Below are 26039 nucleotides of genomic sequence, written 5' to 3' on the forward strand. Positions count from 1 at the left end.
TTTTATCACAAAGTACCCAGGATGCGTCAAAATCAAAGACAAAAACAGATGCAGGAAGGTGAGGGTCCAGAAAGGCAAAGCAATACGTCGGTTCCTTGCTCCCATGGGAGGTGATGTGTCATTTCCTTACTGCCAGAGGAGGTCATGTGACAGGTCCTTATTGCAGTGCAGTGGAGGCGATGCGTGGGTTCATTACTGTTAGAGGAGGTGGTGCATCGGTTACTACTGTGAGGGGATGTGCTGGGCTGGTTTCCAGACACACGGCCTTGGTTCCTTATTGCTGGTCAACGTAGATGAAGAACTTGGTGCACAGGTGAAATGCGTCGAAAATGTGGACGTGCTATGTCAAAACAGTGAAGGAAAAACAGGCATTGTGTCAATTTTTCAGAAACAAGCAGGTGATGCGTTGATTTCTTCAGCTGCACAGCAGGACCTGCATTGGCGTCGGAGCCGGTTTCTCGGACGTCAGAGACACAATGCCCAGGAATCTGGCTGCGTCAATCTTTCAGCCGCACGGCAAACACTGTGTCGATTCTTCAGACGCACCGCGTGATGGGTTAATTTTTCAGCCACATGGCGGTGCTTTGTTTGGGAAAACAGGCGCTAGAGGTGTATGCATGGATTTTCAGTCCTTTGCAGCAAAACCAGCTCCACAGGCCCAGATCTGGAAATGGCACCACTTAGCACGTCAGAATTCCCAGCAGAGGAGTTCAGGGGCTGCAGATGAAGTCTTTGATGGCCCTGGAACTTCTTAACAGAACGAAAGCTCACACAAGCCCTTGGAGAACTTTAAAAAGCAGGATACAGTAAGCAAAAACCAGTCCTTTACTGCCCAAGACAGTAGCAGCAAGCAGTAGGCCAGCACAACACAGCAACAAGCAGAGCGGCATTACCCCTCCTACATCTTCTCTAGTTCTTCTTCTAGGCTGAACCTACTCTTAGTCCAGAAGTGTTCTGAAGTTGTGTTGTTATAGCTCGAGTACTTATACTAGTTTCTACTTCAAATAAAAGTCTTTGTATTGCACAAGACCCAGCCTTTCCCTGGCCTGGCTCCACACACACTATAAGGGGGTGGTGACAGCTATGTGTGTGGACAGGCACAGCCCTATTTAGGTGTCAGTAACAACTCCTCCCACCACTCTGGCTCGGGAAGACTCATAAGCCTGGTGATGGGCCATCAGGATATGCAGAGCACACATCAGCTCGCTTTGTGTGACTGCCTAGAGTGAATGCACAAACAGCCCCTCTGTCACCCTTCAGACGTGGATTCCACAGGCAGGCAGAGGCACAGAATGGTACAGCAAGAAAATACCCACTTTCTAAAACTGGCACTTTCAAACACACTATCCAAAAACCAACTTCCTTAAAATATGTATTTTTAAATGGTGAGTTCAGGGACCCCAAACTCCAAATCTTGATCTCTTTCCAATAGTTACACTTGTGAGAGGTTACAAGGCAGCTCCAATGATAGTGGCAGGTCTGAGACATAGTTGCAGGGCTACTCATGTGGGTGGCACAATCAGTGCTGCAGGTCCATTAGTAGCATCTGAATTACGGGCCAAGGGAACACACAGTGCCCTTTACTATGGACTTACCAGTAAATCAAATATGCCAATCATTGATAACCAATCATAATCACAATTTACACAGGGAGCACTTGCCCTTTAGCACTGATCAGTGGTGGTAAAGTGCCCATGGTACTAAAACCAGAAAAAACTATACGCAGCACACAGTCAAAACGGATGGTCAGATGCAGAAAAGACAGAAGAAAAACTATCCAAAAATACTAGGTCTAGAATATAAAAATAACTAAGACTGCACAACTCTCTCTTGATGAATAATGATGATGACTTTGTTGCCATGCTATGATGTTGTTGGGCCTCCATACCAGTGGAGACTTTGTTGCTAGACCTATGGTTGTTAGCGAGATGCGTGGTTGTGCTGTGGCTCAAGAGTATTTACTAGTTTCAACAACATGAACTCAAAACAACAACAACATTTCCTCAATTATATCCGTTTCATTGTTAGCCTTTTGCAAATTTGACTGTCCACTTAGCCAGCAGACATTGTGGACATGAAGTGAAAGAGGAATTGTTATGTTGTCTTCTTATTTTATGACTTTGGAGTCAATGCTGACTGCATATCTAAATATTTCCTCTTCACCCACCATAGTGTTTGTTGCGCAAAAGACTGCACACTAGAACTCTTCTTTCTCCATGTTCCTAACTACTGACTTATTTTCTTCATTCAGATAAATGTGCCCAGGTGCACTACTATTTGCCGTATCGCTGGCAGATATTGGAGGGTACAGGAGAATGGAAAGATCTTCCAGGGCTGGAGGAGATTGAGAAAGCCTATTGTGACCCAAACAACACCAGGTACCAATCTGAATTATCCACTGAGCATATTGTGTGATGGAAGCAGATCTAATGGTCAGTGAGGTTGTATTCTTGGCAATATGTGTGGGTGCTGAGGAATGCTCAGTTCCTGGGTTGGATATTTTCAGAGGGGGTGTTTCATCTAGACACTTGGTTAAACTGCAGGGTTGATGGAGGTTAGAGGCCTGGATGGAGAGGTAGGGTGATTGGTTGTCTGATGCATAAGCTGGGGGAATAGGATGCTCCATCTAGGTACATGGTACACAGGCAGGGTGAATCGTTGGCAGATATGAGACCCTAGCTAGGGTGCTTCATCTAGATTCTTGACTGCACAGGCAGGGTGAATAGTTAACAAATGCCATGAGTTTGTGCCAATGAATGATGCTTGATCTGTTTTCAAGAGATTGTTCATATTTATTTTTCAAATAAAAAGACAAGAGTCCTTTCTCAGCTGTTGAATGAGTAGCAACATGAAAATATATTCTCTCGGGGAACATCGTTCAAAACGAAACTTTTACCCTGCACTACCATTACAACGCAGGAATTACAATGAAAGTCGTTACAACGACTTTCGCTGGAAGGGCGCTGTTGGATAGGGAATAGTTTAATTTTCTATCCAACACCTTCCCTACTATCCACGGGGACTGGAGTTGGAATAGAAAATTAAACTATTCCACTGTCCAGCGCCCCCCAATGCAAGCCGTTGTAACGACTTGCGTTGTAATACCTGCGTTGTAAAGGCATGCGTGGTAAAAGCATGCGTTGAAACGTCATACAACGTATTCTCTCAGTCACGGTAGCTCATCCTATTAGCTTTTTCTAGAACTGATTGATCCTTTCACATATGCAAACCATCTCTTAAGGAACATACATCACAAAGGGGCATCCCTTTCTTGCATTCTAGTTATTCCACACTCGCCTTTGAATTTTGAAACTGGAAGAACTATTGCTAAACACCTGGTTCCTATTGTCTGTCTCTGGGTGCATTTCTGTGGCTCTGAACAGATCAAGATCTGTTGTACCTCTATTACTGGCTTGAAATGTGTTACTGCTGGCTGCACTGTCCTACTGCCCATATTCTTAGGAGACATAAAGGCAACTGCAGGAACACAAAGTAAGCATGGCTCTGAGACCCTTGTTTATATAGTTTACATCCCTTGCCTCTTCCTCAGTCCATCAGCAGCAAATAGAAGGTTGCTGAGGGGAGCCAGAGTGGGGGGATGTCCGTTCAGTTGCCCCTTGCAGTTTGGTGATTCAATATCAAAAATCATTGTAAATCCAAGCCTTCCAAACAACAGAATTTTAACTAAATCGCAGCACCTCTTATGCTTGGATATGGATCACAAAGGTCACAGTGGGTTAAATAAACGTGGCCTTCAGGGGTATTTTAGTCAGATCTCAATGACCATGCCACTTGAAACAGCCATCCGTCCTTATTCTCATACCCTTGCGATTAGTGCTGTTGCCAGGTGCCCTGGTCTCCAGAAGGCATGTTCTAGCCCAGTGAACATGGCCTTAAATAGAGCATTAAAGGTAGAGGTCATGGCCTACGTAACGCTCAGAGGATTGCTTGGGTGGCTCTCTGAACAATGTAGAGCATCAGACTTCCGAGAGACAGTGAAGCACTTGGATGCATCCCATGGATAAAGATATTAAAGCTATATTGCTGCAGAGTTTTGGTTCCTTTGTAACTAAAAAAACTGTGGCATATCAAGGCTGTAGTTTTCTCTGCTTACTTAAGTGTTGGAAGATATGTCAGGGTCTACGCATCATCTAGAGGGCGCTTCATGTGACTTGATTCACTTGAGGGATCTAGAAAGCTTTTTGGTTTCCTATTTTGTTTGATGCCATTGGTGGGGTATTAAGTTCCTAGGATCTGTTGGTCATATGTTGGAAATTCCTCCACAGGTTAATATCTGTGTTTTGAGAAAGTAAATGGTTGCTCAACATCCATGCCTCATGGACATGCGGACAGTGGTCAAAGCTTGTTAATTCCAAGGGTGTGATGTATCAAAGGGTTTTGTCCATTCTGTGTCTATGGGAAAGGCGTTGATAGATAGGGGCCTATGTCCCCTTTCACCTTTCTGTGTGTCATCAGTGTAATTGTAGCTGGTTACATGGAAGAAACCGATCTGGATCCATCGGGGTGTAGGACAGAATTAGTGACTTAACATTAACCCGCACAACCCCCGCGTGGCGGGAGAGAGCTCCAGGAAGTCCTCTCCAGCATTGTGCACTGCTGGCAGGCACCAGGCCTGAGAGCTCCTATCGGGGTCCAGGGGAGTTCCATGTACTTTGCAGGAGGGGTCCCCCTTAAGTTTTGTTACACCACTGAGCAGTTGAGGTACTCCCAATTTAAGACACTTCCCCATGTACTCAGTTCCTCTAACCTCAAAAATAGTGTCTGTCAGTGGACAGTGTCAAAAGCAGCAAGTGAAGTCCAGATATTGAAAAAGGTTTCACAAGCCAGAAGCCTACAGGTGTTATGAAGAAGCCCAACCTCTACAACTGGACCTGCGAAAGAGGTGGTAATAAAGGTACCCAACATTCAATGCTCAGAAGATACACTCTTATCTTAGGGATGTCTGTGTTAACCTGGATGTCTGTGTTAACCTGCAGATAATCAGTTACCTCACCCCAGAGGTGGCTGTAACCTGACACAAAGATCTAGTTACCTCTCTGTATTTTGCAGTCTCTTGCCTGATGGGTGGTTTTATTCTATTCCTTCTGCAATAGTTTGGGACATCAGAACATCGATTTTCAGAGCATGACATCTTCACTGAAGCCAGTTCGGCGGCTCTCCACAGCATCTTCCGTGACGAAACGATCGGATTACAACCTGACCACTCAGTGGATCTGGTACTGGAAGAATGAACACGAGCAATGGATCGAATATGGCAAGCACGTGAGTTTACCTGCTGTAAATATGGGGATCTCTCTCTCGTCCCCAGTGGTGCTGAGGAGAGGTGCTGGCCAGTGGTGCTGCTTCACCAAAGGGATGTGGAATGTGAATAAATATGGTATAACTAAGCAAGTAGTGACAATTGTGGTAAAAAAGGGTGCTCGCCACCCTTTTACAGCACATCATATCCAAAACATGAATTCATTGTGGTATTTATATGCCTTTTATGAGTGCATGTTCCCTGAGTAAATGTCCTCTCAAACCCACAAAATGAGTATAAACAATCAGTGTAAGTAAACTTAAAGTCTTACTGAGCTAAAAACCAGATCTAAATTACTTGATGCTGGTACTGTTACATCTGAAAACTTTTCATTAGAAATTTGTTTATCTCGAATGAACCCGGGGTGCACAAGAGAGATTCACTCAGAGCGGCTCTTCATTTTTTTTTTTAACGTATTTTTTTGGTTTTGGACATACATCAATCATTTATATCATCGTTTCACATCTACAACACGGCCCATACTAGCATTATCTCTACTTTCCGTTTCATCCTACCCTCTCTTCATTATTAATGCTGTTCCATATGGTGAAGAAAGACAGTGCCCAGCCTTGCTGCTGTACCAATATGCAAGTTCAGCCCCTATTTCATCCCCCCTCCCTACTCAACACTCCCCTCCCTCTGCACCGGTGTGTGTAACTGCTCCCTGCGGCATCTATCTTACATTGCTTTACGGCCACATTGAATTTGAATTTGAATTTAAGGGTATTTGTTGAGCGCTCGTTTACCAGGCGGTTTCATGGCGCTGTTGAGGAGGAATCCTAAGTAGGATGGCAAAGCGGTTTAGATATTAAAAGCCTGTGAAAACAGAATAGTTTTCAGAGTGCTACGAAACTCCAGATAGGATGGTATCGATCTCATTGGGAGAGGTAAAGAGTTCCAAAATTGCAGAGCAAGGACAGAGAACTTAGAGCCTCCCATTCTGCTCTTCTTGAACCTGGGCACCACCGAGAGGGACAAAGAGGAGGAACACAGTTGTCTGCTGGGGATGTAGGGTTCGAGTTTGGACTTAATAAAAGAAGGAGCTGTTCCCGCGAGGGCCTGAAACGTGATACATCCCACCTTAAAAAGGGCCCTTTCTTTGATAGGAAGCCAATGAAGGGATCTTAGAAGGGGAGAAATGTGATGTGATTTAGGTAGGCCGTAGACCAAGCGGGCAGCTTGGTTCTGCACCAATTGGAGTCGCCGGAAGGCGTAGGCGGGGGCTCCATTGTACAGAACGTTGCCGTATTCTAAACGGGAAAGGACCATAGCCATAAGGATCAGTTTAAGAGCTGAAAAGGAAAAAAACTTGAAATTTTTCGAATAGTGCGCAAAATAAAGAAGCAAGAGGAGACCACCGTGCTAATCTGGGAGTGTAGGGTGAGATGTTGATTAAGCGTAATCCCCAGTGTCTTAACAGAGGGGGAAGGAGAGGGGGGAGGACCAAAAGAGGGGGGCCAAAAAATAGAAGACCAAGGGTTGAGTTTACCACCAGTGAGGAGAAGCTCGGTCTTATCAGGGTTGAGCTTAAGATGGTTAAAGCTCATCCAATCCCTGATAAAGACCATCACCGACTGGAAATTGTGTATAGAGTCAGGAGAATCGGAGAGGTTAAAAATGAGCTGGAGGTCATTGGCGTAATTAAACACCGTGACCTCCATCCTCTGCAGGGCAGAAATAAGTGGAAAGATATACAAATTAAAAAGAAGAGGGGAGAGAGAATATCCCTGGGGGACGCCACATTGTACCTTGCGAGCGGGGGGAGGAAAAGTCCGCCAAATGGATTGCCTGTGAGCGGTCGCTCAAAAATGAGCTGAGCCAGGCCAGGGCCGAACCTCCAATGCCTGCCGCCTCGACACGGGAGAGAAGGATGGTGTGGTCCACCGTGTCGAAGGCGGGCGACAAGTCAAGGAGAACCAGTGCTTGAGGGAGATTAGCACCTAGGCCCTCTCTAAGTGTATCCATGACGGAGACCACCACTTTTTCGGTGGAATGGAGAGGGCGGAACCCTGCTTGGCACGGTGCAAGGTAGCCACTATCCTCGATAAAGGAACTGAGGATTTTAGTGGTGTGGCGTTCAAGAACTTTGGCCAAGTAAGGGAGAAGGGAAATAGGCCGATAGTTTGCTAACGCTGTTGAGTCTGCACCTGGTTTCTTTAAGATAGGGATGATAGTGGCTGATTTGTGACAAGGAGGGACAATTCCTGACTTGAGGTTCTCATTGAGAAAAATAAGAGAGGGGAAAGGGCAGGTCAGGAAGATATCACGCAAGATGTAAGCCGGGCAAATGTCGGAAGGGGATCCAGACTTGACGCAGGGGAGCAAAGAGAGAAAAATGTCTTTAGACAAAGGAGTTATGTGATCCAGGTGATTGGTGTTGAGTGGTGGGTCAGGGTTTAAAAAGGCAGGAGAAGGAAGGGGAATTTTGGCCTTAATGTCTGCAATTTTATCATTAAAAAAATTATTCAGCGAGTCACACAGGGGCTGGGAAGGTACAGGCTTAGAAGTGGTCCTGTCCGAAGAGGCTAATTCAAAGACTGTGGCGAAGATTTCTCTAGGTTGGTTCTCTGCCCGGAGGATCTTGTTGGAGAAATAACTGGTTTTAGCGTCTAGGATGGCTTTCTTGTACTCAGCCTGGATGGAGGAGTACAGTGATTTAGAGGCAGTGCAATAAGTACGTCGCCAAGCGCGCTCTGCTCGGCGGGCAGCCAGTTTTTTCTCCTTGAGCTCCGGGCTGAACCATTTGTTAACGTCGTGGGCGCGTCTAACCCTAATGCGCCTTAGGGGGGCCACCTGATCACAGGCATTGGACAGCCATTTGTTTAAGGTCTCTGCTTGAAGCAGTGTGGAAAGTTCCTCTATAACTGGACTAGAGGCTAAAAGAGAGGAGCAGAGAGAGGAAATATCGACTTTGCCCCAGTTACGAGCCCAGGTGTTCTTGGGCAAGGGGGGTTTTGTGGTTAAACTTAAATCCAAGAAAAAGGAAATCAAATGATTGTCGGACCACAAACAGGGGGTGACAGGAGGAGCAGGGATAGGGATATTGAGAGACCAAACTTGGTCTAAAATATGACCCTGAACGTGGGTTGGAGTATGAATATGTGGTATGAAGTTCAGACTGTGAAGTGATTCCGTGAAGTCTCTGGAAGGGGCATCTTCAGCCGGATCAGATGGCCAGAAATTAAAGTCTCCCAATACCAGGACCGCCGAGTTATTCACAGCCAACGTAGCTAACAGGTCCAGAAGAGCCGGAAGGAAATGAGGCATATTTTGGGGAGGACGATACATCAAAACACAAGTGATTGGCGCCTGAAAGGAGTTAGAACGTGCAACCAAGTAGTCAACTGCTGGGATTAGTGGGTAGGATAATACTTGAAAGTGTAAACCGGAACGGATAATCAGAGCCACTCCCCCCCTGCTTTGCCAGGAGGCCGATCTGCCCATAAAGTGTAGTACGAAGTGCACAGGGATGCGAGTAAGTTGGGCAGGGAGTCCTGGCAGAACCCGGTTTCCGTGAGGAACAATAGGTCCGGTTTTTGAGTGTCCAAGAAAATGAACAAGTCGAGATGGTATTTTACCGCCGACCGTGTATTTAACAGGAAGGCAGAAATGGTTGTTGTATCAGTTGCTAGAGGGATGGAAGAACTGGGGCAGGTGGAAGGTCGGGATAGTGAAGGCAAATTAGGTGTGACATTCTTTTGTGTATCTATTGTACCTGGGGAACCCCATCCACCTCCGCTTCCTCAATTTCAGTACCCCCTCGCTCGATCTCCGATAGTGCCTGTACCAACGCCTCCCATGCTTTTGCCGAATCCAGCGCCTTTTCATTGTTCAGTCATCTCGCCTGCCTATACATGATCTCACTCTCGCTACTTGCCCCTTTTAAGAACTCGGTTCTCCATTTCCCCCCCTTAGGACCCTCTCTTGCCTTCCAACGCCTCATTATTTCCCTTTTTGCTAGGATTAGCCCCACGTCCACAAATTTGCTTGTTATTTTTGTTTTAGAAGTGTGTGGAAATCAGTGCAATATGCAAGTTGCAATATCAAAAGTCAGCTGTCGCTCTGTTATTGTGTTCAACGTAGCACCTACTTCTTCCCAATATTCCCTCAATTTAGTACGTGACCACAACATATGCTCCAATTCTACGCACATCGGGGGCACGCCCCTCCTTCTACACTAAAATATTTCCTTATTTTCCCAGGGGTCAGATACGCTCTGTGAAGTATATAACAAGCATTTGCAATGCAATAGGTCTCGCATTATGAAAGTTTGAGATATTGGTCTTGTAAATGACAATTTTTTTATTTATGTGTTGGTTTTGAAAATAGCTAAATTAATAGCTTTGTCATTTACAATGCCAATAGTTATAACTTTCGCAAATGTGACACCTATAGCATTTGTAATGCAACATGTTTTGTATTTACGTGACTTAGATGTATTGATATTACAAATAACAATGGCTTTTAATTTTTTTAAATAATTAATACTTAAATAAAAGTGATTCTAATTTATAATGGCAATAGCTTAAACTTTTGTAAATAACTTTTGTGAAGATTATGTTCAGTGTATTTTATTGTGATGAAAACCCAAGAACAGAAGTGAAATATTAACATCTTTTTGTGACATTTGTAATAAAGTTTGAAACATTGAGAGAACATATTTGAACCAGTTGTTGTTGAATGGTTGCATAGATTGATGCTGTGATGGCGCGTAGTGATGCTGGGGGGTTGCATAGATTGATGCTGTGATGGCGCGTAGTGATGCTGGGGTTGTGCTGAGTGATGCTGGGGTTGCGCTGAGTGATGCTGTGGTTGCGCTAAGTGATGCTAGGGTTGCGCTGAGTGATGCTGGGGTTGCGCTAAGTGATGCTAGGGTTGCGCTGAGTGATGCTGGGGTTGTGCTGAGTGATGCTGGGCTTGCGCTGAGTGATGCAGGGGTTGCGCTGAGTGATGCAGGGGTTGCGCTGAGTGATGCAGGGGTTGCGCTGAGTGATGCAGGGGTTGCATTGAGTGATGCAGGGGTTGCGCTGAGTGATGCAGGGGTTGCGCTGAGTGATGCAGGGGTTGCGCTGAGTGAAGTAGAGGTTGCGCTGAGTGATGCTGGGGTTGCGATGAGTGATGCTGGGGTTGCACTGAGTGATGCAACCGCTGAGTGATGCTGGGGTTGCGCTGAGTGATGCAGGGGTTGCGCTGAGTGACGCAGGGGTTGTGCTGAGTGATGCAGGGGTTGCGCTGAGTGATGCAGGGGTTGTGCTGAGTGATGCAGGGGTTGCGCTGAGTGATGCTGGGGTTGCGCTGAGTGATGCAGGGATTGCGCTGAGTGATGCAGGGGTTGCGCTGAGTGATGCAGGGGTTGCGCTGAGTGATGCAGGGGTTGCGCTGAGTGATGCAGGGGTTGCGCTGAGTGATGCAGGGGTTGCGCTGAGTGATGCTGGGGTTCCGCTGAGTGATGCAGGGGTTGCGCTGAGTGATGCTGGGGTTGCGCTGAGTGATGCAGGGGTTGGGCTGAGTGATGCAGGGGTTGCGCTAAGTGATGCAGGGGTTGCGCTGAGTGATGCAGGGGTTGCGCTGAGTGATGCAGGGGTTGCGCTAAGTGATGCAGGGGTTGCGCTGAGTGATGCTGGGGTTGGGCTGAGTGATGCAGGGGTTGTGCTGAGTGATGCTGGGGTTGCGCTGAGTGATGCTGGGGTTGCGCTGAGTGATGCAACTGCTGAGTGATGCAGGGGTTGCACCGAGTGATGCTGGGGTTGCGCTGAGTGATGCAGGGGTTGCGCTGAGTTATGCAGGGGTTGCGCTGAGTGATTCAGGGGTTGCGCTGAGTGATGCTGGGGTTGCGCTGAGTGATGCTGGGGTTGCGCTGAGTGATGCAACCGCTGAGTGATGCTGTGGTTGCGCTGAGTGATGTTGGGGTTGGGCTGAGTGATGCAGGGGTTGTGCTGAGTGATGCAGGGGTTGCGCTGAGTGACGCAGGGGTTGGGCTGAGTGACGCAGGGTTTGCGCTGAGTGATGCAGGGGTTGTGCTGAGTGATGCTGGGGTTGCGCTGAGTGATGCAGGGGTTGCGCTGAGTGATGCAGGGGTTGCGCTGAGTGATGCAGGGGTTGCGCTGAGTGATGCAGGGGTTGCGCTGAGTAATGCTGGGGTTGCACTGAGTGATGCAGGGGTTGCGCTGAATGATGCTGTGGTTGCGCTGAGTGATGCAGCGGTTGCGCTGAGTGATGCTGGGGTTGCGCTGAATGATGCTGGGGTTGCGCTGAGTGATGCAGCGGTTGCGCTGAGTGATGCTGGGGTTGCGCTGAGTGATGGTTGCGCTGAGTGATGCAGGGTTTGCGCTGAGTGATGCAGGGGTTGTGCTGAGTGATGCAGGGGTTGCGCTGAGTGATGCTGGGGTTGCGCTGAGTGATGCTGGTGTTGCAAGGAGAAAAAAACGAGTCTAACAGAGCGCAGAAGGGCACAAAAAGCGAGTCTAACAGAGGGCAGAAAAACAAGGGAAAAACGAGTCCAACAGAGGGCAGAAGGGCACAAAAAACTAGTCTAACAGAGGGCAGAAGGTCAGAAAAACAAGGTACAAACGAGTCTAACAGGGGGCAGAAGGGCACAAAAAACGAGTCTAATCCACTGGGCAAGAATGTAGATATTGCCTTATTGCATCCCTGTATTCCTGGCAGTTTAAGCATTTGTGTAGTGTCCGCAATCATGGCATTTCTGTGCAGATTGAACTGAGCAGCTCAGAACATAGTGGGTGTTTCATTTTCAGGGATTTTAACCCCTCCCCTGCTGATGACGGAACCGCTCCATCATCAGCTGCGGTGGCGCTGTGCTGATGACGGAGCAGTTCCGTCATGGCCCGCCCAATGCTCCTGCGCGGCGCGAATTCCGCGCCTGCACTGAGCGTTCGATTGAGCGGGCGGGGCCATGACGGAACCGCTCCGTCATAAGCACAGCACAACCGACGCTGGTGACGGAGCGGTTCCGTCACCAGCATGCGCCCGCCGCGTTTCCGCCCCGCCCCCTTAGCACTGCGGCGGAATAGCCGCCGCAGTGAAGGGGTTAATTATCACAAAGTGTATATTTAAATAATTATCACGAAGCGTATATTTTTTAAAAAGCCACTAGGTGGAGCTGCAAGCATAGAAAGACAAACAAAGTTAATTTTAAAACACCCGTGCACGCAGGGTCTGATGAAATAGGAAAGAAACCAAGTTGTGAACAAGAACATCGCTGAAAGAAGCTTTTAGGGGTGGGGGAGCGGATCCCTTTAAAGCACGGCCTCGCGTCCGTGAAAGAAGTGTGAAACAGCAGGGATGTTAATTAGGGGGAGGAGAAGTGAGGCCGAGCGCGCTGGGGAAGCAACAGATGGCTTTGATGTGGACGCGCTTTCCGCTCCACTAGTTCACAGGAACTGTTCAAAATCCACGATGGTTTCAGGCCTTGGATTGCCTACTATAATTCTCGACAACAAGCATTGCTAAAAGCAATGCTTTTAAGTCGAGACCTAAAAATGCACCAACTGAAACCTCGCATTTCTCGTGCTCTTCCAAGCTCTCCGCAGTATCTGTGCCCAGGCCGCTTCCGGTATGGGTTTTTCTATGCCCGCTTCCCACTTTTCTTTTAGGTTGTCCAAGGGTGCCAGTCTCTCGTTTAACATCCTAGCGTACAAGCAAGTGACCGCCTTAAAGGTCCCAGCTGCCATCATTGTATACTGACACGCCATTGTCGTTTTAGGTTCAGCAAGCCCTTCTCTCCAATGCGCTTGCAGCGCCCCTGTTAGTGCCGCATGTAGCAGGAACCCTCCTCTAGGCAGGCCATATCTCTCTTGTAACGCCTGATAGGATAGCATTTTCCTGTTCTCATAGAGGTCTCCTATTACTTGGATCCCTTCTTGCTCCCAGCCCTGCAGTGGTGTCCAATCACCCCCATGTGGTAACGCCGTGGCCATCCCCTGCGGGATTTCAGGCGCATAAGGATGTAGTACTCCTGCCCTACGCTGAGAGCAGTTCCAACATAGCCTCAGTGTCTTCTCCTCCAGGGATAGATCCCTAATAACCAATTTTTTGTTGCATTACCATAAAAGACAGGACATGGCAAAGGATCCCTCTACCTCTTAAATGCTCCGGACCCCTGAATTCCTTGGCCACTACTTGCGTTAGTACCTGTAGCTGAGCCGTCAGATAATACAATTCAAAATCCGGTACCGCTAATCCGCCCTCAACCTTAGGCCTAATCAGCGTTGCCTGTGCCACTCTTCTCCTACCCGACCCCCACAGGAATCCCACTATCAGTGATTTCAACAATTTAAAGACAGAGCCTGGAATCCATATCGGCAGTGTTCTAAAAAAGTATAACAGCCTCGGCAGCGCTATCATCTTTAACAGTGCTATGCGGCCTGACACCGACAGTGGGAGCGTAGCCCAAAGGCCATGCTACCCTTCAGTGCCCTCATGCCTCTCCCAACATTGCCCTCCAGCATATCAGTAGCACTGTGATATACATGTACCCCCAAATATGCCAGGCAAGGTGGTTCCCACCGAACCTCAATAGGTCCAATGAAGGGAGACTCTCCCGATCTCATCGGAAACAAACATGTTTTCGACCAATTCACCCTCAGTCCCGATATATCTCCAAATCCCGGAGCAAGCTCACCGCTCCTTCCAGCGCGTTCGAGGCATGTGGGCTGCTGAATTCATATCTGTGCATAGATCGCCGCCTAGTGTTGGGTCCGGATGATTGCACATTGTTGTCCTGGAAGAGTCTTCGAAGTATCACGAGATAGGTGGCTCCTCCCCTGGACTACAGTGCGCATGGGCATCGACTCCATCCCCAGATTGTTTTTTTCCGCCATTGGGTTCAGAGGTCTTTAGTTCCCTCTTGTCGGAATCAATTAAAAAACTTTCTTGGAGACCAAAAGGTCTTTAGTTTACGTCGGTATTGTTCTGCGTTCGGCTTAACAACTTCTATTTCGGCTCCGAGCCGAGTTCTGTACTTCCGCGTGCTTTCGGCGCGGAAGGCCTTGTCGACGCTCCGGACTCATCGACTATCCATCATGGATGGCAGTCCATTCAAGAGATGTCCGGTCTGCAACTCTAAGTACCCACACATCGATGTCCACCCGGTGTGCAACAAGTGCCTGTCGCCGGACCACGATGAGGCCAAGTGCTTGGCCTGTTCCAAATTCGTGTCCAAGAAGACACTCAAGCTCCGTCGAGCTGCGCGCCTGGAGGCCCAGCGAACTGCTCCGGCGCCTCCGGACATTTTTGATGTAGAAGAGGTCGAGGAGGAAAATATCATGGACGTCTCTGAATCGAACCCAGCGTCGGACGTCGAGAAAGACTATGACGAGGGGGCCGAGGTTTTCGAAAGCGAGGAAGTCGTCGAGGAGGTAGGAGACGACGACGAAGTACTCGGGCCGTAGAGGGTAGCTCGGACGAGGACCACCCCCAAACTGATACTGAGGCCGTTAATCTCTATAAGGCCCAGGTCGAGGGATCGCCTTCGGGCCTTACCCAAGACCTCGATACTAGATCCCCGGCCCCGCCTTCGGGCCCGGCCACGGACATTATTACAGAATCACTCCTGGTGAAAACGAAACCGAAAGTGAAAGTGGCAGTCTCGACGCCAGGCGCTGCACACGGGCACGTATCGAAACCGAAAGTGCACATCGCATTGGTCGGACCGAAGACTTCTGAGGCCTCGGCGCCAAAGAAACAAAAGCTGGCCGTCGAGCCTAAGGGTCAAGTCAAGGTTGCCGAGCCTTCGGCCTCCGCGCCAAAGACTAAAGTACGGGCGTCCGACGCTGGCGCATCGGCGCCGAAGACGGTCGACGCCGGAAAAACTCGGGTCGAACAAGCGAAGTCCGTCGACAACTCCAAGAAGTCTCTCGACGACCCAAAGAAGCGCTCCAAGGACCCAAAAGGCCCTCTACCACACGACAAGGCCAAGGGTGCTGCGCCACATGTGTCGGCTCCGAAGGTATCCTCGCATGCGTCGACTCCGAAGGTGTCCTCCAAGGACTCGACTCCAAAGCCCCCCTCGAAGGACTCTATGGAACCAACGCGTCCATCGGCCGCTTTCACAAAGAAGGTCACGGAGTCCCTGCAGCGCCTTAGAGATGGCACCGCAGCGGTCGAGCCGAAGGAGCCTCCGCCTTCCAAGCCTCAAGAGAAACCGGCTAAGGCTTCCACGCCTATCCTATTCACCTTGCCGCCAAAGACGGCGCCAAAGGCTTTCGCTCCTAGGCCTGGGGCCGGCGTGCCTGAGAAGATCTCTTCGACGCCGAAGCCGGTGTTGGTGGTCCACGGCCCACGGCCTCGACAACCCATTGAAGAGGAGCGTCAAGAACATTTCATTGACACCGAAACATGCCGGCTTTCCCTTCTAAAAAGGAAAATCACCACGGACCCTCCGTTGGAGTCTTACAAAATCCCCCTAAAGAGGAAAATGGACTCTACTGGTGCTCCTGCCTTGATGGAGCCCCTTTCACCTCCACACCATGAACAATCACCAACATGCTCTGAAGTGGAAGCTGGTGAAGACGATGAGGGAGATGAGTTCAGCTATCCGGTCTACACAGACCCTGAAGATACAACAGAGCCCTGGTCAGCTGGTGGTGAGCCAGGGGACCCTCATTCGGGACAAGACCCACAACTCTTTTCTGCTAAAACTTCCCCTACTGAGGACTCTGCCGCTTTCAATGCCCTCATTGAACGGGCTGCTGCCAATCATGGTGTCCAGCTGCATGCTGACCCTGTAGAAGTGGATTTCCTCTTTGACACCTTTGCTGTGTCTGAAAAGACTGTAAAGACACTGCCTATGCTTAAAGGCGTTTTGAAGCATGCTGTTGAGGTCTTCAAAGAACCTACCAGGGCTAGAGTCATCAACCCTAGGATTGACAAAAAATACAAAGCAGCTCCTACTGATCCAACTTACCTTAAGGGACAGTTGCCTCTGGACTCTTTGGTCGTCTCAAATGCCCGGAAGAGGGCAAATTCACAGACTACGGGTGATGCTCCTCCCCCAGACAAAGAATCCAAGATCTTTGAGGCTTCAGGGAAGAGGGTGGCAGCTCAGGCAGCCAACATATGGCGCATCTCCAACACACAGGCGCTTCTGGCACGCTATGACAGGGCTCACTACGATACCCTAGAGACCCTTTTACAACACCTGCCTGATCAATACAAAGAAGGGGCAGAAATGCTGGTCCAAGAAGGGAAGCTAATCTCCAACGCTTCCATTAAGTGCACTCTGGACGCGGCTGATAGCGCTGCGCGGGCCATTAACACCAGCGTTATGCTTCGGAGACATGCCTGGCTAAGAATCTCTGGTTTCAAGTCTGACATCCAGACTACCATCTTAAACCAAACGGTCAACCCAGATCACCTGTTTGGCCCGGAGGTTGACACTACACTAGAAAAAATGAAAAAGGACACTGACACTGCCAAATCCATGGGTGCCTTGCAGTCCCAGCAGTTTCGGGGTGGGTCCTTTCGTCGCTCCAATGCAAGAGGAACGACACAGGGTCAGCTTTCACAGTCCACGCAATTCTACAAAGGCAACACCCAGACCTCTTATACCAACAAGAGTCGCGGTGGATATCGCGGCAACAGCGCCAAGGGCAGAGGACGTGGCAACAACAGCTCCAGGTCCTCTACCACCAACAAACAGTGACACATTGTCACTGCCCCCCGACCACTTAACACCAGTCGGGGGGAGACTCCAGCAGTTCCTGCCCGTGTGGAGTTCCATCACCACGGACAGGTGGGTCTTAAAACTTATCCAATTCGGTTATTGTCTGGAGTTAACATCCACTCCACCCAACATTCCCCCAAGGCACCGTCCTATGTCGGACGAGCACTTGCACTTATTGCAGCAGGAAGTCGACGTCATGCTGCAAAAAGGGGCAATAGAGCTCGTGCCTATGCAGGAGAGAGGCACAGGAGTTTACTCCCTGTACTTCCTTATCCCAAAAAAGGACGGGTCCCTCAGGCCCATCCTGGATCTCAGGCCCCTCAACTTCTACATCCTATCGGAGCACTTCCATATGATCACTCTGCAGCAAGTGCTCCCGCTGCTCCAGCAGGGCGATTTTCTTGCAACTCTAGACTTAAAGGATGCGTACTTTCACATTCCACTACATCCTTCACACAGAAAATACCTCAGGTTCACCTTACAAAACCAGCACTACCAATTCCGGGTTTTGCCTTTCGGGGTCACCACGGCACCCAGGGTGTTCACAAAGTGCCTGGCGACGGTGGCGGCACATCTAAGGAGACAAAACATCCATGTCTACCCCTATCTGGACGACTGGCTCATCCAAGCGAAGTCAGTCCAGCAGTGTGCCGCCCATGTGTCCCACACCATCCACCTCCTGCACGATCTGGGATTCTCACTGAATTACCCGAAATCCCATCTCCAGCCCGCCCACATACGGCAGTATCTGGGTGCGACCATAGACACTCTGGCGGCCACAGCACAGCCAAATTCAGTGAGAGTCAGCAGCATTCAATCGCTGATCCAAAAATTCAGATCTCAACACTCGCTTCCAGCAAGAGTGTTCATGCAGTTGATAGGCATGATGGCCTCCTGCATATCCATTGTCCCGCACGCGAGACTACATATGCGCCCGCTTCAGGAGTGCTTAGCACGTCAGTGGACTCAGGCTCACGGGCAGTTAAAAGACCTAGTGTTGGTGAGCGGTCGGGCATACAACTCTCTGCATTGGTGGAACCCACGAAACCTTTGCAAGGGCCGACCGTTCCAGGAGCCAGTGCCACAGATCATCCTGACGACGGACGCTTTTCTCCAGGGATGGGGAGCGCATGTACTCCAGTACACTGTGCAGGGACTATGGACGCATCAACAAGCTAAGATGCACATCAATGTTCTGGAACTGATGGCAATCTTCATGGCACTAAAAGCCTTCAAAGTACATCTGTGCAACAAGGTCGTGTTGATCCGGACGGACAACATGACGGCGATGTACTACATTCAAAAGCAGGGAGGAACGCACTCTCCGCAGCTGTCTCATCTGGCTCAGAGCATGTGGAAGTGGGCCATTCAGAAGAACATCTTCCTCATGGGGAGCACCTCCCGGGCAAGGACAATCAGATGGCGCACCTGCTCAGCAGGCACAGCCACCAAATGCACGAGTGGGAGATACATCCATCAGTTCTCCAACCGTACTTCCAAAGGTGGGGTCATCCAGAGATTGACCTCTTCGCCACAAGGGAGAACGCAAAATGCCAAAGCTTCGCCGCCAGGTTCCCACACCCACAATCGCAGGGCAATGCGATATGGATGAACTGGTCAGGCAAATTTGCGTACGCTTTTCCCCCAGCACCTCTGATACCGCTGGTGGCACGCAAGCTCAGGCAGCACTCGATGACTCTCATCCTGGTTGCTCCAACGTGGGCTCGCCAACCATGGTACACCACGTTTCTAGAACTGTCCGTGGTACCGCATCAGAGGCTACATCTCACACCCAGCCTTCTGACGCAGAGCCATGGCGACATTCAGCACCCAGATCCGCAACAGCTCAACCTGGCGATCTGGCTCCTGAAGTCCTAGAATTTGGCTACCTTCACTTACCTTCCGACTGTATGGACATCATTCGTGAGGCAAGAAAGCCCACCACCAGAGCATGCTATGCGGCAAAATGGAAGCGATTTGTCATTTATTGTGCGTAGCACAACATTAACCCACTGGATGCTTCCATTCAGAACATCATCTGTTACCTTTTCCATCTATACAAGTGTAATCTGGCCTATGCTTCCATTCGCATTCATCTGTCTGCAATGGCCGCTTATCTCCAAAATAGGCAGCACCTCTCCCTCTTCAGGGTGCCTGCCATTAAGGCTTTTCTGGACGGGCTCAAACGAGTCATTCCACCGCGGACTCCACCAGCTCCTGAGTGGAACCTCAATGTGGTCCTTACCAGGCTGATGGGTCCTCCCTTTGAACCACTACATTCCTGCGAGATTCAGTTCTTGACGTGGAAAGTGGCTTTCCTCATAGCAATTACATCGCTAAGAAGGGTTAGTGAATTGCAAGCACTCACTATCCAAGAGCCATTTCTTCAAATTCATTCCAACAGGGTAGTGCTTCGCACTAACCCTAAGTTTCTACCCAAGGTTGTGTCTCAATTTCATATCAACCAAACGATCGAATTACCCGTTTTCTTTCAAAATCCTGAGTCAATGGCGGAGCGGATGCTCCATACCCTTGACGTCAAAAGGGCCCTAATGTATTACATCGACAGGACCAAAGATTTTAGGAAAACTAAACAACTCTTTGTCACCTTTGCACCACACCACAAAGGTAACCCTATTTCCAAGGCTGGTATTGCTAGGTGGATCGTTAAATGTATCCAGATCTGCTATCTGAAAGCAAGACGTATTCTCACCATTCCACCAAGAGCCCACTCCACCAGAAAGTTGGGGGCCTCTATGGCATTCCTTGGAAACATTCCTTTGGAAGACATATGTAGAGCAGCCACATGGTCTACCACACACACATTTACTAAGCATTACTGTGTTGATGTGCACTCCAAACAACAGGCAGCTGTAGGGCAGGCTGTTCTCAAGACACTTTTCCAAACTGCTGCAGCTGGCACGGGCGGCCGCCGCTAATGGAGGGACTGCTATGTATTCTATGCACAGATATGAATTCAGCAGCCCACACGCCTCGAACCGAATATGCTACTTACCAGTATGCATCTGTTCTTGGCATGTAGGGCTGCTGACATTCATATCGCCCGCCCTCCTCCTCCTCCCCCATCATTCACTAAGTTTCACTCCATCTTGGCCACAATAGCTAAAAACAATCTGGGGATGGAGTCGATGCCCATGCGCACTGTAGTCCAGGGGAGGAGCCACCTATCTCGTGATACTTCGAAGACTCTTCCAGGACAACAATGTGCAATCATCCGGACCCAACACTAGGCGGCGATCTATGCACAGATATGAATGTCAGCAGCCCTACATGCCAAGAACAGATGCATACTGGTAAGTAGCATATTCGTTCCCCCGTATCCTCCAAAAACATCAGCAGGTCGTCTGCATATAGCAAAATGTATTGCCTTACTCCCCTGTAGCACAGGCCTCGGTAAACCTCACCCAGCCTGGCCTTCGCCACCAGCGGTTCTATAGCTAAAGCAAACAACAGGGGGGAAAGCAAACATCCCTGTCTAGTTCCCCGTGCCACCAGGTATTGGGATGATATCAATGTCCCAACCCGTACTCTCGCTCCTGCCGATGTGTATAGTACTCTTGTCCAAATCACAAACTCAGACCCTGTCCCAAACCGTTCCAGCGTTTTATACAAGTAGAGCCACTCTAAGCTATTGAATGCTTTCTCGATATCTATAAAATCCTAATCAATTTCCGAACGCTAAGGGAGGTATTCCTGGTTGGTATGAAATCAGCTTGATCCTCATGGATCAACGTAGTCATATGCTGCAATAGGCGAGTCTCCAATATCTTACTCAAGATCTTATAATCCGTAGTTAACATTGATAATAGGCGATAGGAGGCCGCGTTCGTCCCCGCTCGTCCAGTCTTCAGTAGTGGGATCACAAGTGCTTCTCCCATGGAGCTAGGGAGCCGCTCCAGTTCCTTCGCCTCTTTATAAACCTCCAATAACCTCGGAGCCAGCAAGTCCACATATTTCGCATAAAATTCAATCAGTAGCCCATCAGTTCCCAGCGTTTTATTCCGGGCCATATGCTTGATAGAAATCCTGATCTCTTCTAACTGTATGTCTTGGCCTAGACAGTTCGCTTGTTCCTACTCGAGTACTGGTAGTGTCACCTTGTCCAGGAAGGAGTCAATCTCAAGATCTCCCGCCCTCAGTGAGCTATCATACAGCCTCTCATAATATTGCCTGAATCGGCGTAATATCTCAATCTGGGTGAAAGCCACCTCCCCGTCGTCATCCTCCAATGCCAGTATAGGCGAGCCACTTTTCATCGGGTTGGCCAGCCAGGCCAACAACGTACCTGCCTTATCTCCCTCCGCATGTGTTTTTCGTAAGATAAGCCTTATAGTCGAAACAACGCAATCTCTCCATCTCCCCTGCCACCTCTTCTTTCGCTGCTATCACTTTTTCTTGAGCCTCAGGGTGCCCTGGCCTTGCTAATTCTGCCCTCTTCAGCCTACCCCCCGCCCGATCCACATCCTGGAGCAGTACCTTCCTTACCCCTACATATTTACCTATACACAGCCACCGTATCACCATTTTAAAGGCATCCCATTCCAGCGCCCTGGTGGAGGCCGTGCCCTCGTTCTCAGTGAAGTAGTGGATTATCCCTTCTCTCACCTCTTTCTGGAAAACCGGGTCTTCCAGCGTCTCCGGCCGTAGCCGCCAGGTGGGAATAGCCGACACCTCCGGCATCCAATGCATGGTGAGGAGCAATGGATTATGATCTGACAGTGTTCTGGCGAGGTATTCTGTATGCACCAATGAAGATGCTACCGAGCGTGAGCACAACACCGTGTCCAGTCGAACATGCAGATCACCGCCGAGAAGTACGAGTAGTCTCGGTCAAGAAGTTGGTGGTGCGTACGCCATACATCAATTAGCGCCCATCTGTCTTGCCAGTTCCGCCTACTTTTGGTTACCCTATGTACCGGGGAGTCCATCAGAGGGGGGTTCGATCTATCCAAGTCCGCATCCGCTATAGTGTTAAAATCCCCCCCAGCATCATCAAGCCCGTGAAATAATGTGCTAACGTGCTGGACAAGCACTCCAAAAAGTTTGGCTGGTCAATATTTGGTGCATAAATGCTACACAGAGCGATATCCCTGCCTCAGAGTTTACCCTCTATCGCTACAAATCTACCTTCCGGGTCTATCGTCTGCCTCGTCACCTGGAAAGAAACTTCGCTCTAATCCATATTAATGCTCCCCGTGCAAACGCTAAATATGTAGTGTTGAATACCTGGCCTCTCCACCTCCTCTGTAACGCTTCGCCTTCCGCCTTAGTGAGGTGAGTCTCCTGCAGCAGCGCAATGTGGATCCCTCTCCTAACTAAGTATGCATGGACCTTATGGCGACGTGTCATGGTATGGAGCCCCCGTACATTCCAGGTTATACAGCGCAGGTCAGCTACTGCCCCCATCATTAGTGCATACTGCCACTTTCCCCGCATCTGTCTCAGACAGCACACAGGTGCATCCCTGAACCCAACTCCCTTCCCAACATCCCAACCATCCCCTCCTCCCTCCAAGAACAGGACCTAGAACCAAACAGCTAGTCCCTGTCCAAACCATTGCAACAAATACCACACAGCTAAGCCCACCAGCGATCTCTGAGGGCATGCCTTATGGGCAATGAGGGGAGCTCAGCGCCCACGGCCTGCTGCTTGTCCTCTGCTCACATCGCGCCCTGAAAACCCTAATCAATTGGACGCCTCACGCCTCCCCCCCATACACCACCTGAAAACTCAATGGGCATTAGCGAAAGCTGCACCTGCCTCCATTCCTCCATATGTTCAAAGACTCCCCACGGTTCCTGCAACAGTTCGTACTCCGTATTTACTGCTTCTGTTCATTCATCCAACATCCCATCCGCCGTCGCTGGGGTAATCTTCGGTACCCGTACACTGTCCACCTCCGAGACCTCTGTATCCGAGCGTTCTTTATCTTTGTCCGAGTCTGTGCCACCGGAGACTGCACTTTCCGCCCTCCCGATAGTGCTGTTATCGCCACCAACGCTCCTTGTCGTTCCACCTCAGTCTGCGACACCGATGGCCGCCTCAATCCCCTCCCCCTGCGTCGAGGTCGCAGTGATCTGCGCTGTGGCAACCCCTCAGAGGTGCTTCGAGGTCCCTGGTCTTGTCCATCTTTCCCAGCTCTGTAGGATTCCAACCATGCGCAAGCTTCATCTGGGGTTTCATGAAAACACGTCTTGCCGTCGACAATTATTCGTAGTTTGGCCAGAAATACCAAGGAATACTGAAGCCCCTCTTCCCTCAGCTCTCTTTTAATGGCAAGGAATGATGCTCGTCGCCGCTGAATTTCAAAAGTAGAGTCCGGGAAAAGGTTGACCCTACTGTTCCCCACATGATAGGGTCCATCAGCACGCGCTCTCTGAAGCAGCAGATCCCTATCTCGGAGGTGCAGCAGGCGGGCCACCACCGGTCTTGGGGGTCTCTCCAGTTGTGGGGGTCTGGCAGGCACTCAGTGGGCCCGCTCAAGGGTATAGAAGGAAGACAGTCCCTCCGGGGCCACTTCAGCTCTCAACCAGTTCTCAAGGTACTGCACCATGTCTACCCCCTCCACTTTTTCTGGCAGACCAACTATGCTTATGTTATTCCGCCTATTTCTGCTTTCAGCATCCTCCGCCCGCTTTTCTAATGCCGTAATGCGATCCAAGGCGTCCACCATCGTGGCCTTCAGTGCGGTCTGTGCCGGTTCCATCACTTGGATCGTTCCCTCAACAGCCTTTACCCTGTCCACTAGTTTAGAGTGGTCTGCCCGCATGAGCCCCAGTCCTGTGGCCACCTGTGCTATGTCTTGCTGGAGAGCAGTGCTAGAGTCCGCAATCGCTGTTAAAATGTTATCAAATTGCTGCTGCAAGGTAAGTTCCTGTGTCATTTCAGGCGCAGTCTGCTCCACCTGGTTAGTGGCCTCACTGTCCGATTGCTGCTGAGCTCCCTCCTTCCTCCCCTTCAATTTCCCCATGGAAGCGGTCGTTGGTGATTATCTAATCACTATCCACCTCGGCAGATTCGGGACCCAGGCCCCCTGGTGATTTCCACATACAGCTCCAGCACCGTCCACTCATTCCTGCACCACCTCCCTTCAGCGTGAAGGTGCCAACTAGTATGGATCTCAAGCGTGGGCGGCCGCTGTCAAGTGTTCAAATCCCCAGCGCCAAGAAGCTCTCCTTCCCCGGATAACGATACAGACAGTTGCGGCCCGGCCCAGGTTCCGCCAGCGGTCCCCCCGCTCTCAAGTGTTGACTGTGGCTCCCTGTGGTTCACCGCCCTTCAGGCGTCAGCTTCTTGGCCTCCAGTCGGCTGCTTTCTCAAGCAGTCGTCTCTCCTGACCCCCGCAGGCGCCCCCGCCCTCCCGCGCCCCGGCTCGCAGAACGCGGCAGCCCCGGGACCCCGCGCCCACCTACCCAGCTCGCGGGTCCAGGACCCCCGCACCCCACTCACCAGTGCACTGTCAGGCTCCCGCCGCTCGGCCTCCACAGTAGTCCCGGTCCCGTCAACGCAGTCTTCTGCACAATACCGCCTTCCAACGAGGGTCACACCAGCACTGGGTCAGGGTAATCAACACCCTGCACCTGTTTCCCTGATCGGGTCTAGCGCTTCCAGCCGCTGTCAGTCTCGCTCTCGTCTCTGCAGCCGCTCCGCTCAATCAGTCAGCTATCTCCACCTCTCTAGCCATTAGTTCCATCACCACCGCCCAGCCACCATCTTAAGACCACTCTGTGTTGTCCAGTAGTCGTCAGGAAGGCCGCGGGGGGTCCCCGCAGTTCCCACTACTCCGCTCTCCGCATGACGTAGGCGGGCTCGCCCCACTCCACAATGTCTTGAAGTTCGTCACCTGGGCCTCAGAGTGGCTCCGGCCTCGTCTTGCCATCCACCTCCAGGCAGCCCCGGCAGCAAAAGGGCCACCGCAGCACCAGCCAGTATTTTCTCCGCTCTTCTCTGCTCCCCTCCTCGGGAGCACGCAGGGCACTCAGCTGTCCGCAGCGTCGGTCCTGTTCTTCTCACTGCCTTCCTCGCTTGGCTGCGATCGTTGGGGGATCTGCTCTTTTGTCTAACAACGGAGCTCAGCCACCATCTTGCCTTCGCCGTTCTGCCCCTAGCGCCGGCCACGAAATCACCGGCAAAGTCCCGATTTCTGCGCCGCTCAGTTCCCCCGATAGCGCCCAGCCGAGCACGCCATGTTCCCCTCTCAATTGGTGGGGTCAGGGGGTGCAGAGCTTCAGTAATGCAGGATAATTCAGGGTTTCAATGGCGGAGCTCGGCTCCTATGCAGTCACCACCATCGGCTGCCAAGCCACGCCCCCTCAGAGCGGATCTTCATAATCGGACTTTCTCTGTCCTCTGTTGTACACTGGCACTCACTCAGAGCCGGGCTACTTGAAAAATACCTGTCTTGGCTAAGCACTGTGTTCTAACTCCCCTTCAATGTAAATTGGATCTCAGGCCACCTAGAAAATAAATCGATAAGCACCAATATGAGCACTTGGCGACCATCAGAGTGGATAGGCCCAAGAATATCCAAAGCCACATCCTTCCAGGGACCACGAGGAAGCTCTCTGTTGACCATAGGTTGCACCCTTACTAATTTAGTTTTTTCACAAGTAGCACAAACAAGGCAATCCCTTATGACCCTTTCAACATGAAGATCCATGCCTGGCCACCATTAAGAAGCACAATGCCTCTCTTTGGTCTAAGACATTCCAGAGTGGGATTTGTGAGCCAATTCAATCATAACCTTGCGTAGTTTCAGGAGAGGAACCAATCTAGTACCCCGGACAAACAACCCATCACAAACTACTAACTCATCCTTTAAACCCCAACATTTGGCAGCCTCATCAGAAGCTTGCCTCTTTATGTGCCACCCTCTGTGAACAAGTGACAATATTTCAGTGAGTACAGGATTTAAAGACATTTCACTACGCCATAAATGCTCATCAATGATTTCCTCCCCAACCACACAAACATGAACATCACTTTCAATAATGTTTTCACCACCGACTTCATCAT

At 50.2% G+C, this 26039-nt stretch overlaps 1 protein-coding gene across 1 annotated transcript in view; it reads left to right on the forward strand.

The window, feature by feature from the left end:
* The window catches only part of LOC147734640 (protein mono-ADP-ribosyltransferase PARP12-like), a 370724-nt gene that overhangs the window by 149878 nt on the left and 194807 nt on the right, over window positions 1-26039 (forward strand). Inside the window, exons 5-6 of the mRNA XM_086952939.1 lie at window positions 2252-2378; window positions 5115-5283. Coding sequence (XP_086809065.1) covers window positions 2252-2378; window positions 5115-5283 — 296 coding nt within the window. The remainder of the gene's footprint in view (window positions 1-2251; window positions 2379-5114; window positions 5284-26039) is intronic.

This window comes from Lissotriton vulgaris, chromosome 1_2 (assembly GCF_964263255.1).
Source record: "Lissotriton vulgaris chromosome 1_2, aLisVul1.2, whole genome shotgun sequence".
NCBI classification, from domain to species: domain Eukaryota; kingdom Metazoa; phylum Chordata; class Amphibia; order Caudata; family Salamandridae; genus Lissotriton; species Lissotriton vulgaris.